General features: G+C 53.9%; 3 protein-coding genes across 3 annotated transcripts in view; 1 reads left to right on the plus strand and 2 right to left on the minus strand.

Annotated features, from left to right (window-relative positions):
• The window catches only part of atf6b (activating transcription factor 6 beta), a 45,087-nt gene extending 44,953 nt beyond the window's left edge, over positions 1–134 (minus strand). Inside the window, exon 1 of the mRNA XM_078415622.1 lies at positions 33–134. Within this exon, the coding sequence (XP_078271748.1) occupies positions 33–134 (102 nt within the window). The remainder of the gene's footprint in view (positions 1–32) is intronic.
• The window catches only part of LOC144603008 (zinc-binding protein A33-like), an 852,507-nt gene that overhangs the window by 241,276 nt on the left and 595,548 nt on the right, over positions 1–15,683 (minus strand).
• LOC144602493 (histone-lysine N-methyltransferase EHMT2-like) overlaps positions 455–15,683 on the plus strand; it is a 38,122-nt gene continuing 22,893 nt past the window's right edge. Inside the window, 4 exon segments of the mRNA XM_078415623.1 lie at positions 455–490; positions 1,056–1,160; positions 3,146–3,300; positions 7,450–7,617. Coding sequence (XP_078271749.1) covers positions 455–490; positions 1,056–1,160; positions 3,146–3,300; positions 7,450–7,617 — 464 coding nt within the window.

Below are 15,683 nucleotides of genomic sequence, written 5' to 3' on the forward strand. Positions count from 1 at the left end.
GGGCCCCACCTTTCCTTGATCACCGTTTTTACTGGGGTAGATGAGGCTCCGTGGGGGGCCGGGGCAAGCTGGGACGCAGGTCCTGTTTGCGTGCTGCCTGAGTAGATGGCCGCGTTTCTCAACCTTTTAACCATCGCGGAGCCCTTGAAACATTCTCCTGTCTCGGGGAAACCCTACATAAAAATTATTAATGGGGGGGGAGGTAACCAAGATGGCAGCTGGGGGCGGGACCCACCAGAGTGATGGAAGTGGCGGCTAATGAGGAGGAGGGGTTGCCCAAGATGGCCGCCGGGAAGTGAGACCCGCCCGAGTGATGGGAGTGGCGGCTCATGAGGGGGGGGTGGTGCCCAAGATGGCCGCCGGATAGTGGGACCCGCCCGAGTGATGGGAGTGGCGGCCAATGAGGTGGGGGAGGGGCCAAAATGGCCGCCGGGTAGCTGGACCCGCCCGAGTGATGGCAGTGGTGGCTAATGCCCAAGATGTTCACCGGGTACCGGGACCCGCCCGAGTGATGGGAGTGGTGGCTAATGAGGGAGGGGGGTGCTCAAGATGACCGCCGGGTAGCTGGACCCGCCCGAGTAATGGGAGTGGCGGCCAATGAGGGGGGGGGTGCACAAGATGGCCGTCGAGTAGCAGGACCCGCCCGAGTGATGGGAGTGGTGGCTAATGCCCAAGATGGCCACTGGGTAGCGGGACCCGCCCGAGTGATGGGAGTTGCGGCTAATGAGGGGGGGGGGGGTGCCCAAGATGGCCGCCGGGCAGCGGGACCCGCCCGAGTGAAGGGAGAGGCGGCCAATGAGGGGGGTGCCCAAGATGGCCGCCGGGTAGCGGGACCCGCCCGAGTGATGGGAGGGGCGGCCAATGGGGGGGGGGGGTGCTCAAGATGGCCGCCGGGTAGCGGGACCCGCCCGAGTGATGGGAGTGGCGGCCAATGGGGGGGGGGGGGGTGCCCAAGATGGCCACCGGGTAGCTGGACCCGCCGGAGTGATGGGAGTGGTGTGCGTTGTTGATCCGATCTGCCTCCCTTCTCTCTCTCTGTCTCTCTCTGTGTACAGGACAGTGGCGGGTGGACCCCTGTCATCTGGGCCGCTGAACACAAGCACATCGAGATCATCAGGTTGCTGCTGGACAGGGGGGCTAGCGTCGCGCAGAAGGACAACGTAGGTGACGCGTGCTGGGGACGACCCGTAGAAACATTGTAAACAGGTGCAGGGGGAGGCCGTTCGGCCCTTCAGGCCAGCACCGCCAGTCAGTACGATCACGGCTGGTCATCCACAATCAGTATAAGATCAATCATGATCATATTGAATGGCGGTGCAGGCTCAAAGGGCCGAATGGCCTACTACTGCACCTATTTTCTATGTTTCTAGTACCCCGTTCCTGCCTTAGATTATAGACAATAGACAATAGGTGCAGGAGGAGGCCATTCGGCCCTTCGAGCCTGTACGCACCGCCATTCAATGTGATCATGGCTGATCATTCTCAATCAGTACCCCGTTCCTGCCTGCTCCCCATACCCCCTGACTCCGCTATCCTCAAGAGCTCTATCCAGCTCTCTCTTTAATGTATTCAGAGAATTGGTCTCCACTGCCTTCTGAGGCAGAGAATTCCACAGATTCACAACTCTCGGACTGAAAATGTTTTCCCTCATCACATTGAATGGCGGTGCTGACTCGAAGGGCCGAAGGGCCGAATGGCCTCCTCCTGCACCTATTGTCTATTGTCTAAGAGCGACTGTATATCCAACTCTCTTGAATACATCTCAGTGAATCGGCCTCCACTGCCCTCTGTGGCAGAGAATCCCACACATTCACAACTCTCTGACTGAAAAAGTTCTTCCTCATCTCAGTTCTAAATGGCCTACCCCTTATTCTTAAACTGTGTGGCCCCTGGTTCTGGACTCCCCCAACATGTTTCCTGCCTCTAACGTGTCCAACCCCTTAATAATCTTGTACGTTTCGATAAGATCCCCTCTCATCCTTCTAAATTCCAGTGTATACAAGCCTAGTCGCTCCAGTCTTTCAACATTTTCACATTTAGAGATCCAGCGCGGAAACAGGCCCTTCGGCCCACCAAGTCCGCGCCGCCCAGCGATCCCCGAACACTAACACTATCCTACACACACTAGGGACAATTTTTACATTTACCCAGCCAATTAACCTACAAACCTGCACATCTTTGGAGTGTGGGAGGAAACCGAAGATCTCGGAGAAAACCCACGCAGGTCACGGGGAGAACGTACAAACTCCGTACAGACGGCGCCCGTAGTCAGGATCGAGGAAGGATATTCTTGCTATTGAGGGCGTGCAGCCCAGGTTAATTCCCGGAATGGCGGGACTATCATATGTTGAAAACTGGAGCGACTAGGCTTGTATACACTGGAATATGCTGGAGTAACTCAGCGGGTCAGGCAGCATCTGTGGAGAACACGGATAGGTGACGTTTCACAGAGTGCCAGAGTAACTCAGCGGGTCAGGCAGCATCTGTGGAGAACAAGGATAGGTGACGTTTCACAGAGTGCCGGAGTAACTCAGCGGGTCAGGCAGCATCTGTGGAGAACATGGATAGGTGACGTTTCACAGAGTGCTGGAGTAACTCAGCGGGTCAGGCAGCATCTGTGGAGAACATGGATAGGTGACGTTTCACAGAGTGCTGGAGTAACTCAGCGGGTCAGGCAGCATCTGTGGAGAGAAGGAATGGGTGGAGATTGAGTTGGGTTGAGTTGAGTTGGGTTGGGTTGAGTTGATTTGAGTTGGGTTGGGTTGAGTTGGGTTGGGTTGAGTTGGGTTGAGTTGGGTTGGGTTGAGTTGATTGACGTTTCACAAAGTGCTGGAGTAACTCAGCGGGTCAGGCAGCATCTGTGGAGAACATGGATAGGTGATGTTTCACAGAGTGCTGGAGTAACTCAGCGGGTCGGGCAGCATCTGTGGAGAACATGGATAGGTGACGTTTCACAGAGTGCTGGAGTAACTCAGCGGGTCAGGCAGCATCTGTGGAGAACATGGATAGGTGACGTTTCACAGAGTGCTGGAGTAACTCAGCGGGTCAGGCAGCACCTCGGGAGGGAAGGAGCGGGTGGCATTGCGGGAGGGGACCCTGCTTCAGACTGACTGTAACAGTGCGCCGTGTCTGTTCCTGTTCACAGGAGGAGAACATCTGTCTGCACTGGGCTGCCTTCGCCGGCTCCTCGGACATTGCGGAGGTGCTCCTGAACGCACGCTGCGACCTGCAGGCCGTGAACATGCACGGTGATTCACCGCTACACATCGCCGCTCGCGAGAACTTCTACGACTGCGTCATGTACGTATACGGAGCGACGCGGAAATGCAGATGGGGACGAAACATGGAAACATAGACAATAGGTGCATTCGGCCCTTCGAGCCTGTACGCACCGCCATTCAATATGATCACGGCTGATCATCCAGCTCAGTATCCCGTACCTGCCTTCTCTCCATACCCCCTGATCCCTTTAGCCACAAGGGCCACATCTAACTCCCTCTTAAATATAGCCAATGAACTGGCCTCAACTACCTTCTGTGGCAGAGAATTCCACAGATTCACCACTCTCTGTGTGAAGAAAAACGGTCCTAAAAGACTTCCCCCTTATCCTTAAACTGTGTGACCCCTTGTTCTGGACTTCCCCAACATCGGGAACAATCTTCCTGCATCTAGCCTGTCCGACCCCTTAAGAAGTTTGTAAGTTTCTATAAGATCCCCCCTCAATCTTCTAAATTCCAGCGAGTACAAGCCGAGTCTATCCAGTCTTTCTTCATATGAAAGTCCTGCCATCCCAGGGATCAATCTGGTGAACCTTCTCTGTACTCCCTCTATGGCAAGAACGTATTTCCTCAGATTAGGAGACCAAAACTGTACGCAATGCTCCAGGTGCGGTCTCACCAAGGCCCTGTACAACTGCAGCAGAACCTCCCTGCTCCTATACTCAAATCCTCTCGCTATGAATGCCAACATACCATTCGCTTTCTTCACTGCCTGCTGCACCTGCACGCTTGCTTTCAGCAAAACGCTGGCACCTACAGACAGCCGCCAAAGACCATGAGAGGAATCGATCGGGTAGACGCACACAGTCTCTTGCCCAGAGTGGGGGAATCGAGGACCAGAGGACACGGGTTCACGGTGAAGGAAAAAAGACTTAGCGGGAATCTGAGGGGTGACTTTTCCACACAGAGGGTGGTGGGTGTATGGAACGAGCTGCCAGAGGAGGTAGTTGAGGCTGGGACTATCCCAACGTTTAAGAAACAGCTAGACAGGTACATGGATAGGACAGGTTTGGAGGGATATGGACCAAGCGCAGGCAGGTGGGACTAGTGTAGCTGGGACATGTTGGCCGGTGTGGGCAAGTTGGGCTGAAGGACCTATTTCCACACTGTATCACTCTGTGATTCTATGACTCTATGATTGGGTGACGTTTCGGGTCTAAACCCTTCTTCACCCTTCTCTCCACAGATGCTGCCTGACCCGCTGAGTTACTCCAGCACTCTGTGAAACGTCACCTATCCATGTTCTCCACAGATGCTGCCTGACCCGCTGAGTTACTCCGGCACTCTGTGTCTGTCCTGTGTGTGTGTATATTCTGCGTGGTTTCACCAGCAGGGATCGTTCAAGGTCCTTGCCAACTGCGTGCTCTGCAGTCCGAGACCCCCCTCCCCTCCCCACGGTGGTACAGGGGGCTTTTATTGATCGGGCAGCAGCAACAAAGGTAGATGAGGCAAGACAGCGAGGCTCGACACCCTCTGCCATTCTGTGCTGTGCCACTAGAGGTCACTGCCTCTCACCTGCACCAACTCTCACTCACAGATCAACACGCACACGCGCACACACGCACACACACACACACGCACACACGCACGCATACACACGCACGCACACACGCACGCACACACATTGAAAGTAGGCATGCAGGTGCAGCAGGCAGTGAAGAAAGCCAATGGTATGTTGGCATTCATAGCGAGGGGATTTGAGTATAGGAGCAGGGAGGTTCTGCTGCAGTTGTACAGGGCCTTGGTGAGACCACACCTGGAGTATTGCGTCCAGTTTTGGTCTCCTAATCTGAGGAAAGACATTCTTGCCATAGAGGGAGTACAGAGAAGGTTCACCAGATTGATCCCTGGGATGGCAGGACTTTCATACGAAGAAAGACTGGATAGACTCGGCTTGTACTCGCTGGAATTTAGAAGACTGAGGGGGGATCTTATAGAAACTTACACAATTCTTAAGGGGTTGGAGAGGCTAGATGCGGGAAGATTGTTCCCGATGTTGGGGAAGTCCAGAACCAGGGGTCACAGTTTAAGGATAAGTGGGAAGTCTTTTAGGACCGAGATGAGAAAACATTTTTTCACACAGAGAGTGGTGAATCTGTGGAATTCTCTGCCACAGAAGGTAGTTGAGGCCAGTTCGTTGGCTATATTTAAGAGGGAGTTAGATGTGGCCCTTGTGGCTAAAGTGATCAGGGGGTATGGAGAGAAGGCAGGTACGGGATACTGAGTTGGATGATCAGCCATGATCATATTGAATGGCGGTGCGTACAGGCTCGAAGGGCCGAATGGCCTACTCCTGCACCTATTTTCTATGTTTCTATGTTTCACACACACACCCCACACACACACGCACGCACACACACACACACACACACACACACACACACACACACACACACACACCCTACATACACCACACACACACACACACACACACACACACACACACACACACACACACCCTACATACACCACACACACACACACACACACCCTACATACACCACACACACACACACACACACACACACGCACACACACACACACACACACACCCCACACACACACACCCCACACACGCACACACCCCACACACACCCCACACACACACACACACACACACCCCACACACACACACACCCCACACACACACACCCCACACACACACACCCCACACACACCCCACACGCATGCACGCACACACACACACGCACAGAAAACATACACATAGTCCTGCAGAGCGGTGCACCATCACACGCACACTCACCAACATACATGTACCCGTGCCTACTGTTCATATGTACTCGTGTGTTTACACTCTGTCACACACAGACTCACACACTCGCACGCACACATGCACACACATTCACACTCACACACGCACGCACACACAGAGATACATTCTCACGCACACAAGCACACACACGCACACACAGAGATACATTCACTCGCACTCTCGCACACACACGCACACACACACATAGACACACACACACACGGGAATAAAGACCGACTCCTGCTGATACAGAGACAAGCAGTACGGATTTAAATAGGCAGGCAGACATATTGGTGCACTGCCACACGCACATGCATGTCCACACACAGACGCTGACATAGACACACGCACATGCATGTGCACACACAGTTGCTGACATGCATGTGCACACACAGACGCTGACATAGACACACACATGCATGTCCACATACAGATGCTGACATAGACACACACATGCATGTCCACACACAGACAATGACATAGACACACACACGCATGGTGAGATGCATAGAAACATAGAAAATAGGTGCAGGAGGCCATTCGGCCCTTTGAGCCTGTACGCACCGCCATTCAATATGATCATGGCTGATCATCCAACTCAGTATCCCGTACCTGCCTTCTCTCCATACCCCCTGATCCCTTTAGCCACAAGGGCCACATCTAACTCCCTCTTCAATATAGCCAATGAACTGGCCTCAACTACCTTCTGTGGCAGAGAATTCCACAGACTCACCACTCTCCGTGTGAAAAAAAAGGTCCTAAAAGACTTCCCCCTTATCCTTAAACTGTGTGACCCCTGGTTCTGGACTCCCCCAACATCGGGAACAATCTTCCCGCATCTAGCCTCTCCAACCCCTTAAGAATTTTATATGTTTCAATAAGATCCCTCCTCAGTCTTCTAAATTCCAGCGAGTACAAGCCCAGTCTATCCAGTCTTTCTTCATATGAAAGTCCTGCCATCCCAGGGATCAATCTGGTGAACCTTCTCTGTACTCCCTCTATGGCAAGAATGTCTTTCCTCAGATTAGGAGACCAAAACTGCACACAATACTCCAGGTGCGGTCTCACCAATGCCCTGTACAACTGCAGCAGAACCTCCCTGCTCCTATACTCAAATCCCCTCGCTATGAATGCCAACATACCATTGGCTTTCTTCACTGCCTGCTGCACCTGCATGCCTACTTTCAAAACTGTACACAATACATGAGCAGAGGAGGTGCCCGGGGTGGTGGGCTGTGCCCAGGGTGGTGGTGGGCGGTGCCCGGGGTGGTGGTGGGCTGTGCCCGGGGTGGTGGGCGGTGCACGGGCTGATGGTGGGCGGTGCCCAGGGTGACGGTGGGCCGTGCCCAGGGTGACGGTTGTCCGTGCCCGGGCTGACGGTGGGCTCCTGTGTTGCAGACTGTTCCTGTCGAGGGGGGCGGACATCGAGGTGAGGAACCGTGAGGGTGACAGCCCGCTGGACTGCTGTGTGGTCAACTCCCAGGTGTGGTTCGCTCTGCAGCTCAACAAACGGCTGAAGCAAGGCGTCATCAATCGAGCCGTGCGCACCGAGAAGATCGTCAGCCGGTGAGCGGCCTTGGGCGGGCGGGCGGGCGGCCTTGGGCGGGCTGTGGACTGGACACTGGACCTGCGGCCCTCTGGGTCCGTGCTGACCAGTGATCACCCCTTACACCCGCACTGTACTGACACACACTGGACTGTAGAGATACAGTGTGGACACAGGCCCTTCGGCCCACCGAGACCGTGCTGACCAGCGATCACCCCCTTACACCCGCACTATACTACACACTTTAGACGGGAGGGATACAGCACAGTAACAGGCCCTTCGGCCCACTGAGACCGTGCTGACCAGCGATCACCACGTGCACCAGCACTATATTACACACAGTAGACAGCACAGTAACAGGCCCTTCGGCCCACTGAGTCCGTGCTGACCAGCGATCACCAACACTGTACAGACACGCACTAGACTGCAGCGCACAACGCACACACAGGCCCTTCGGCCCACTGAGACCGTGCTGACCAACGATCACCCCTCACACCAGCACTATGCTACACACTTTCGACTGTAGATATACAGCGTGGACACAGGCCCTTCGGCCCACTGAGACCGTGCTGACCAACGATCACCCCTTACACCCGCACTATACCGACACACACTAGACTGTAGAGATACAGTGTGAACACAGGCCCTTCGGCCCACCGAGACCGTGCTGAGCAGCGATCACACCGCACGCCAGCACTTCACTGACACACACTAGACAAGCGCACAGCCTGGAAACACAGGCCCTTCGGCCCACTGAGTCCGTGCTGACCAGCGATCACCCCCTTACACCCGCACTATACTACACACTTTAGACTGGAGGGATACAGCACAGTAACAGGCACTTCGGCCCACTGAGACCGTGCTGACCAACGATCACCCTCAAAAATCATCAGTAAACTTCAATACATTCAAAACTCCGCTGCCCGTCTACTCACCCACTCCCCGATCCGTGACCATATCACCCCCGTCCTTTACAAGCCCCACTGGCTCCCCATCCCCCAGAGAATCCAGTACAAAATCCTCCTCATGACCTACAAAGCCCTCCATAACCTGGCCCCATCCTACCTGACTGACCTCCTCCACAGGCACACTCCCACCTGCACCCTCCGCTCTGCTGCTGCCAATCTCCTGTCCCCCCACATCCGGACCAAACTCAGATCCTGGGGGGACAGGGCTTTCTCCATCGCTGCTCCCACCCTATGGAACTCACTACCCCAAACCGTCAGAGACTCCTCCACACTCACCACATTCAACACATCGCTGAAGCCTCACCTGTTCAGCACTGCCTTCAACCACTGAAGGGTCACCTCACCTTCTGTCTCCTTTCTCTGTTCGTTTACTTATTTATCTATTTATTCACTTCCCTATGTTCTCTAAATCCCTGTAAAGCGTCTTTGAGTGTTTGAAAAGCGCTATATAAATGTAATGCATTATTATTATTATTATTATTATTACACCCGCACTATACTGACACACACTGGACTGTAGAGATACAGCGTGGACACAGGCCCTTCGGCCCACTGAGTCCGTGCTGACCAGCGATCACCCCTTACACCCGCACTACACTACACACTTTAGACTGGAGGGATACAGCACAGTAACAGGCCCTTCGGCCCACTGAGACCGTGCTGAGCAGCGATCACCACGTGCACCAGCACTATACTACACACAGTAGACAGCACAGTAACAGGCCCTTCGGCCCACTGAGTCCGTGCTGACCAGCGATCACCAACACTGTACAGACACACACTAGACTGTAGAGATACTGCACAGTAACAGGCCCTTCGGCCCACTGAGACCGTGCTGACCAACGATCACCCCTCACACCAGCACTATGCTACACACTTTCGACTGTAGAGATACAGCGTGGACACAGGCCCTTCGGCCCACTGAGACCGTGCTGACCAACGATCACCCCTTACACCCGCACTATACCGACACACACTAGACTGTAGAGATACAGTGTGGACACAGGCCCTTCGGCCCACTGAGACCGTGCTGACCAGCGATCACCCTCAAAAATCATCAGTAAACTTCAATACATTCAAAACTCCGCTGCCCGTCTACTCACCCACTCCCCGATCCGTGACCATATCACCCCCGTCCTTTACAAACTCCACTGGCTCCCCATCTCCCCAGAGAATCCAGTACAAAATCCTCCTCATGACCTACAAAGCCCTCCATAACCTGGCCCCATCCTACCTGACCGACCTCCTCCACAGGCACACTCCCACCTGCACCCTCCGCTCTGCTGCTGCCAATCTCCTATCCCCCCACATCCGGACCAAACTCAGATCCTGGGGGGACAGGGCTTTCTCCATCGCTGCTCCCACCCTCTGGAACTCACTACCCCAAACCGTTAGAGACTCCTCCTCACTCACCACATTCAACACATCACTGAAGCCTCACCTGTTCAGTACTGCCTTCAACCACTGAAGGGTCACCTCACCTTCTGTCTCCTTTCTCTGTTCGTTTACTTATTTATCTATTTATTCACTTCCCTATGATCTCTAAATCCCTGTAAAGCGTCTTTGAGTATATGAAAAGCGCTATATAAATGTAATGCATTATTATTATTATTATTATTATTACACCCGCACTATACCGACACACACTGGACTGTAGAGATACAGTGTGGACACAGGCCCTTCGGCCCACTGAGACCATGCTGACCAGCGATCACCCCCTTACACCCGCACTATACTACACACTTTAGACTGGAGGGATACAGCACAGTAACAGGCCCTTCGGCCCACTGAGACCGTGCTGAGCAGCGATCACCACGTGCACCAGCACTATACTACACACAGTAGACAGCACAGTAACAGGCCCTTCGGCCCACTGAGTCCGTGCTGACCAGCGATCACCAATACTGGTACAGACACACACTAGACTGCAGCGCACAGTGCACAGTGCACACACAGGCCCTTCGGCCCACTGAGACCGTGCTGACCAGCGATCCCCCTCTTACACCAGCACTATGCTACACACTTTAGATTGTGGAGAGATACAGCATTGGCACAGGCCCTTCGGCCCACTGAGACCGTGCTGAACAGCGATCACCCCTTATACCCGCACTGTACCTACACACACTAGACTGTGGAGATACAGCGTGGGCACAGGCCCTTCGGCCCACTATGTCCGTGCTGACCAGCGATCATCCCTTACACCCGCACTATACCTCTAACTCCAGGTCCCTCAGGTCGGCCGACTTGGGGCTACTCACTATCCCGCGGTCTAGGCTTAAGCTCAGGGGTGACCGCGCTTTTGCGGTTGCAGCTCCTAGACTGTGGAACAGCATCCCTCTCCCCATCAGAACTGCCCCCTCCATCCACTCCTTTAAGTCCAAGCTCAAAACCTATTTCTACTCCCTAGCGTTTGAGGCCCATTGAGGAGGCGCTGTGAACTGTTTGTGTGCTACTGTATGTTTCATTTTTTTCCTTAGTACCTAAACAGATGTACAGCACTTTGGTCAACGTGGGTTGTTTTTAAATGTGCTATACAAATAAAATTGACTTGACTTGACTTGACACACACTAGACTGCAGTGCACAGCCTGGATACAGGCCCTTCGGCCCACTGAGTCCGTGCTGACCAGCGATCCCCAGACAGCACCACTATCCTCTGCCTATCTTCGGTTTCAAGCTAGCTGTGCAGTCCCTTCCTGCACAAGTTGTGTAGGTGGTTGGACCGCTGCAGGGACACTGGGAAGTGGTTGAGGGAGGAGACCTGACACGGAGAGCTCGAGCCCAGTGCCCCGGGGATTAGCCTGGGTGGAGACAGCTACACAATCCCAGCCTCATCTACGTCGCTCGGCAGCTTGGCTGGCAATTACAGGTGTGATGACGTGGCCTGGGTTTGATGGGAAAATCCCTCTCTGGGGAAGGCAGCTTGTTCGGTAAAGTGAGTGTAACATCTCAAGGCTGCCGTGTGGGAGTGGAAGGATGGGGAAATAACTGCAGATGCTGGTACAAATCAAAGGTGTTTATTCACAGAGTGCTGGAGTAACTCAGCGGGTCGGGCAGCATCTGTGGAGAACATGGATAGGTGACGCTTCACAGAGTGCTGGAGTAACTCAGCGGGTCAGGCAGCATCTGTGGAGAACATGGATAGGTGACGTTTCACAGAGTGCTGGAGTAACTCAGCGGGTCAGGCAGCATCTGTGGAGAACATGGATAGGTGACGTTTCAGGTCGGAACCCTACTTAAGACCAGAAACAGAGGCCCTGATCCGAAATGTCTCTCATCCTTTCTCTGCAGAGTCTCTTGCCCAGAGTAGGGGAATCAAGGACCAGAGGACAGAGGATTAAGGTTAACAGGAATCTGGAGTAACTCAGCGGGTCAGGCAGCATCTCTGGAGAACATGGGCCCTTCTTCAGACCCGAACTGAAACGTCACCTATCCATGTTCTCCACAGATGCTGCCTGACCCGCTGAGTTACTCCGGCACTCTGTGAAACGTCACCGATCCATGTTCTCCACAGATGCTGCCTGACCCACTGAGTTACTCCAGCACTTTTTAAAATCTACACCCGAGGACATAGGTTTAGTTTGAGAGGGGGACAATTTACTAGGAAACCGAGGGGTGACTTTTCCACACAGAGGGCGGTGGGTGTATGGAACGAGCTGCCAGAGGAGGTAGTAGAGGCTGGGACTTTAACAACATTTAAGAGACGTTTGAACAGATACACGGATAGGACTGGTTTAGAGGGATATGGGCCAAACGCAGGCAGGTGGGACTAACGTAGATGGGGCATGTTGGCTGGTGTGGGCATGTTGGGCCGAAGGGCCTGTTTCCACACTGAGTGACTGATGTAGATGGGGCATGTTGGTCGGTGTGGGCAAGTTGGGCTGAAGGGCCTGTTTCCACACTGAGTGACCAGTGTAGATGGGGCATGTTGGTCGGTGTGGGCAGGTGGGACTAGTGTAGATGGGGCATGTTGGTCGGTGTGGGCAGGTGGGACTAGTGTAGATGGGGCATGTTGGTCGGTGTGGGCAGGTGGGACCAGTGTAGATGGGGCATGTTGGTCGGTGTGGGCAGGTGGGACTAGTGTAGATGGGGCATGTTGGCCGGTGTGGGCAGGTGGGACTAGTGTAGATGGGGCATGTTGGTCGGTGTGGGCAGGTGGGACTAGTGTAGATGGGGCATGTTGGTCAGTGTGGGCAGGTGGGACTAGTGTAGATGGGGCACGTTGGTCGGTGTGGGCAGGTGGGACTAGTGTAGATGGGGCACGTTGGTCGGTGTGGGCAGGTGGGACTAGTGTAGATGTGGCATGTCGGCCAGTGTGGGCAAGTTGGGCCAAGGGGCCTGTTTCCACACTGAGTGACCGGTGTAGATGGGGCATGTTGGCCGGTGTGGGCAAGTTGTGCCAAGAGGCCTGTTTCCACATTGAGTGACTCACGTAGATGGGGCATGTTGGCCGGTGTGGGCAAGTTGTGCCAAGGGGCCTGTTTCCACACTGACTGACTCACGTAGATGGGGCACGTTGGTCGGTGTGGGCAGGTGGGACTAGTGTAGATGTGGCATGTCGGCCGGTGTGGGCAAGTTGGGCCAAGGGGCCTGTTTCCACACTGAGTGACCAGTGTAGATGTGGCATGTTGGCCGGTGTGGGCAAGTTGGGCCAAGGGGCCTGTTTCCACACTGAGTGACCGGTGTAGATGGGGCATGTTGGCCGGTGTGGGCAAGTTGGGCCAAGGGGCCTGTTTCCACACTGAGTGACCGGTGTAGATGGGGCATGTTGGTCGGTGTGGGCAAGTTGGGCCAAGGGGCCTGTTTCCACACTGAGTGACCGGTGTAGATGGGGCATGTTGGCCGGTGTGGGCAGGTGGGACTAGTGTAGATGGGGCATGTTGGCCGGTGTGGGCAGGTGGGACTAGTGTAGATGGGGCATGTTGGTCGGTGTGGGCAGGTGGGACTAGTGTAGATGTGGCATGTTGGCCGGTGTGGGCAAGTTGGGCCAAGGGGCCTGTTTCCACACTGAGTGACCGGTGTAGATGGGGCATGTTGGCCGGTGTGGGCAAGTTGGGCCAAGGGGCCTGTTTCCACACTGAGTGACCGGTGTAGATGGGGCACGTTGGCCGGTGTGGGCAAGTTGGGCAGCCGAAGAGCCTGTCTCCACTCTGTGTAACTCTATGACCTGCAGCGCCTTGAGTCTACTGTTTCTATGCGATTATGTTGCTTGACATTTTGTTTTAAATGTTTACATAAATTGCTAATCCTTTCCTGGTATTTGGCCTGGGGCAGGAATAACGCATGCCTCTGCAAATAGCTACGTTATGATCGGTCCCTATGTGGCCCACGATGATGCAAACTCCACCCTATATAGACAATAGGTGCAGGAGGAGGCCATTCGGCCCTTCGAGCCTGTACGCACCGCCATTCAATGTGATCATGGCTGATCATTCTCAATCAGTACCCAGTTCCTGTCTTCTCCCCATACCCCCTGACTCCGCTATCCTTAAGAGCTCTATCCAGCTCTCTCTTGAATGCATTCAGATAATTGGCCTCCACTGCCCTCTGAGGCAGAGAATTCCACAGATTCACAACTCTCTGACTGAAAACGTTTTTCCTCATCTCCGTTCTAAATGGCCGACCCCTTATTCTTAAACTGTGTGGCCCCTTGTTCTGGACTCCCCCAACATCGGGAACATGTTTCCTGCCTCTAACGTGTCCAAGGGGACACAGTTTAAGAATAAGGGGTAGGCCATTTAGAACTGAGATGAGGAAAAACCTTTTCAGTCTGAGAGTTGAGGCAGTGCAGCGTAGGTTCACGAGATTGATCCCTGGGATGGCGGGACTGTCGTATGTTGAAAGACTGGAGCGACTAGGCTTGTATACACTGGAATTTATTCTTAAACTGTGTGGCCCCTTGTTCTGGACTCCCCCAACATTGGGAACATGTTTCCTGCCTCTAACGTGTCCAACCCCTTAATAATCTTATATGTTTCATATCATATCATATCATATATATACAGCCGGAAACAGGCCTTTTCGGCCCTCCAAGTCCGTGCCGCCCAGCGATCCCCGTACATTAACACTATCCTACACACACTCGGGACAATTTTTACATTTACCCAGCCAATTAACCTACATACCTGCACGTCTTTGGAGTGTGGGAGGAAACCGAAGATCTCGGAGAAAACCCACGCAGGTCACGGGGAGAACGTACAAACTCCTTACAGTGCAGCACCCGTAGTCAGGATCGAACCTGAGTCTCCGGCGCTGCATTCGCTGTAAAGCAGCAACTCTACCGCTGCGCTACCGTGCCGTTTCGATAAGATCCCCTCTCGTCCTTCTAAACTCCAGCGTATACAAGCCCAGTCGCTCCAGTCCAGCCTCTGTCTTGGCCTCCACAGCCTTCTGTGGCAATGAATCCCACAGATTCACCACCCTCAGACTGGAGACGTTCCTGCTCACCTCCGCTCTAAAAGAGCGCCCTTTAATCCCGAGGCTGTGCCCTCTGGTCGGAGACTCTCCCACCAGTGGAAACATCCTCTCCGTGCGCACTGGACCAAGCGCGGAGGCCAATCTGCACGCGGCCGTCTCCCGCAATACTGTGGGGGCTGTTTTACCTCCAGTGGCATTGAACCTGAGAAGAATCCCCTCCAGAGATCCCATACAGTCAGCGTGTCGCAAAGAACTGCAGGTGCTTTCATAACAAGAGGAGTTGGTGGTAAGAATAGGAAGGCAGATTATTATCTGAATGTTGTCAAGTTAGGAACAGGGGACGTACAACGAGATCTGGGTGTCCTAGTGCATCAGTCACTGAAAGGAAGCATGCAGCTACAGCAGGCAGTGAAGAAAGCCAATGGAATGTTGGCCTTCATAACAAGAGGAGTTGAGTATAGGAGCAAAGAGGTCCTTCTGCAGTTGTACCGGGCCCTGGTGAGACCGCACCTGGAGTACTGTGTGCAGTTTTGCTCTCCAAATTTGTGGAAGGATATTCTTGCTATTGAGGGCGTGCAGCGTAGGTTTACTAGGTTAATTCCCGGAATGGCGGGACTGTCGTATGTTGAAAGACTGGAGCGGCTAGGCTTGTATACACTGGAATTTAGAAGGATGAGAGGAGATCTTATCGAAACGTATAAG

Source organism: Rhinoraja longicauda, chromosome 19, assembly GCF_053455715.1.
Source record: "Rhinoraja longicauda isolate Sanriku21f chromosome 19, sRhiLon1.1, whole genome shotgun sequence".
NCBI classification, from domain to species: Eukaryota; Metazoa; Chordata; class Chondrichthyes; order Rajiformes; family Arhynchobatidae; genus Rhinoraja; species Rhinoraja longicauda.